Consider the following 1,324-nt stretch of genomic DNA (forward strand, 5'->3'; position numbering starts at 1 on the left):
GTCGCTCACGCCCAGCTGCTCCGTGCGCGCGAACGCCTGCAGCCCGGAGACCGGAGCGCCGATAGGGAAGCGAAAGTCGAGCGCGCCCACGCCGCCGCCGCTGTTGATGAAGGTGTGCGTGTGCTCCTTGAGGCGCATGAGGTCGTATGAGCCAGTGCGCTGCATGATGCCGAACAGGTTGTAGTAGCAGCCGAAGAAGACGTGCAGCCCCATCTCGATGTGGTTGCCGTCCCGGTCCATCCAGCTCGAAACCTTGCCACCGACAAACGGCCGCAGCTCAAAGATCTCCACGTCGTGCCCGGCGTCCGCGAGATCCATGGCGGCGACCATGCCCGCGAGGCCGGCGCCGACCACCCCGATCTTGAGCTTCTTGTCGGACACGACGCCCGTGCCGCGGATCGCGCGCCCCATCAGGTCCTCATTCAGAAACGCGTCGTTCCCAACCTGCGACTTTGCGCCGTCCGAGGTGAAGGTGCCCGTCTCCTGAAGAGCCACCGAAGCGCGGCCGCGCGGCTGCAAGCCGCGCAGCGGCCCATGCGTTGGCGCGAATGCGCTCGCGGCGACCAGCGTGGAGAGCATACGAGCGAGGTCGAAGGCCTGAGACAACGCACTAGGGGGTTGCATCAGAGGGGGGGGGGTCTGAGGCAAGGGGGCCCAGATCTGCTCGTCTCAGAGGGTACCCTCTGTGCCAAGAGAGGCCATCCACGAGCGGCTCAGAGGGTGCCTGGGCCGACCCTCTGAAGGCCTGTGCCGCCAAGCCAGCCTCTCTCGGCGCAGCCTCTGAGGCTACGGGGACCCTCTGAGACGCCAAGGCAAGCCCCGCGAGCCGCTCCTCAGAGGGAGTTTTCAGCGGTATTTCAAGTCTGTCGTGATCCGCTGATCCCCCACCAAGCAGAGAGAACCCCCCCCAGCAGGCCCAGCTTCCATTGGTTTCGGATACCTCAAGTTCGAGTTCACTAGGACGCCGCGGCGCCTCATGGCCAAGCTGGAGCAGGGGACGGATGTGGAGATCACTACCTCCTCCTCGGGCGGCCGCTCCAAGCACATCCTCACTCAAGTTGACGGGTCGGCGGCGCCGCTGGCCGCGCGAAGCTGTCGCGCAGGGGTCGGCGCGGGCGCTGTGGGCGAGCCTGCAGCAGCAGCAAGCGTGTGTGGTGCCGGGCGCTCGAAGCGTAGAGTAGCGCCTAAGTCATGCTCGCTGCTTCCGCCCCCTCCCCGCCCTCCCTGGTCAGCGCCGTTCGTGGAGGGCTAGGCGCTCCGGCCTCCGCCCGGGGCTCTCGGTCTCGCCTCTGTCTGCCGAGAGGGGGCTACCCTCTGAGGTCAA

General features: G+C 67.0%; 1 protein-coding gene across 1 annotated transcript; it reads right to left on the reverse strand.

Annotated features, from left to right (window-relative positions):
- Nucleotides 1-9: 9 nt before the first annotated feature.
- Nucleotides 10-579, reverse strand: EMIHUDRAFT_258445 (hypothetical protein; the record flags this gene model as incomplete). Its single annotated transcript, XM_005760226.1, has 1 exon — nucleotides 10-579. A coding segment is annotated over one exon (570 nt), but the record flags the coding sequence as incomplete, so codon positions are not given.
- Between the last annotated feature and the right edge of the window lie 745 nt (nucleotides 580-1,324).

The sequence above is a fragment of the Emiliania huxleyi genome (genome assembly GCF_000372725.1).
Source record: "Emiliania huxleyi CCMP1516 unplaced genomic scaffold EMIHUscaffold_7657, whole genome shotgun sequence".
Classification (NCBI taxonomy): domain Eukaryota; phylum Haptophyta; order Isochrysidales; family Noelaerhabdaceae; genus Emiliania; species Emiliania huxleyi.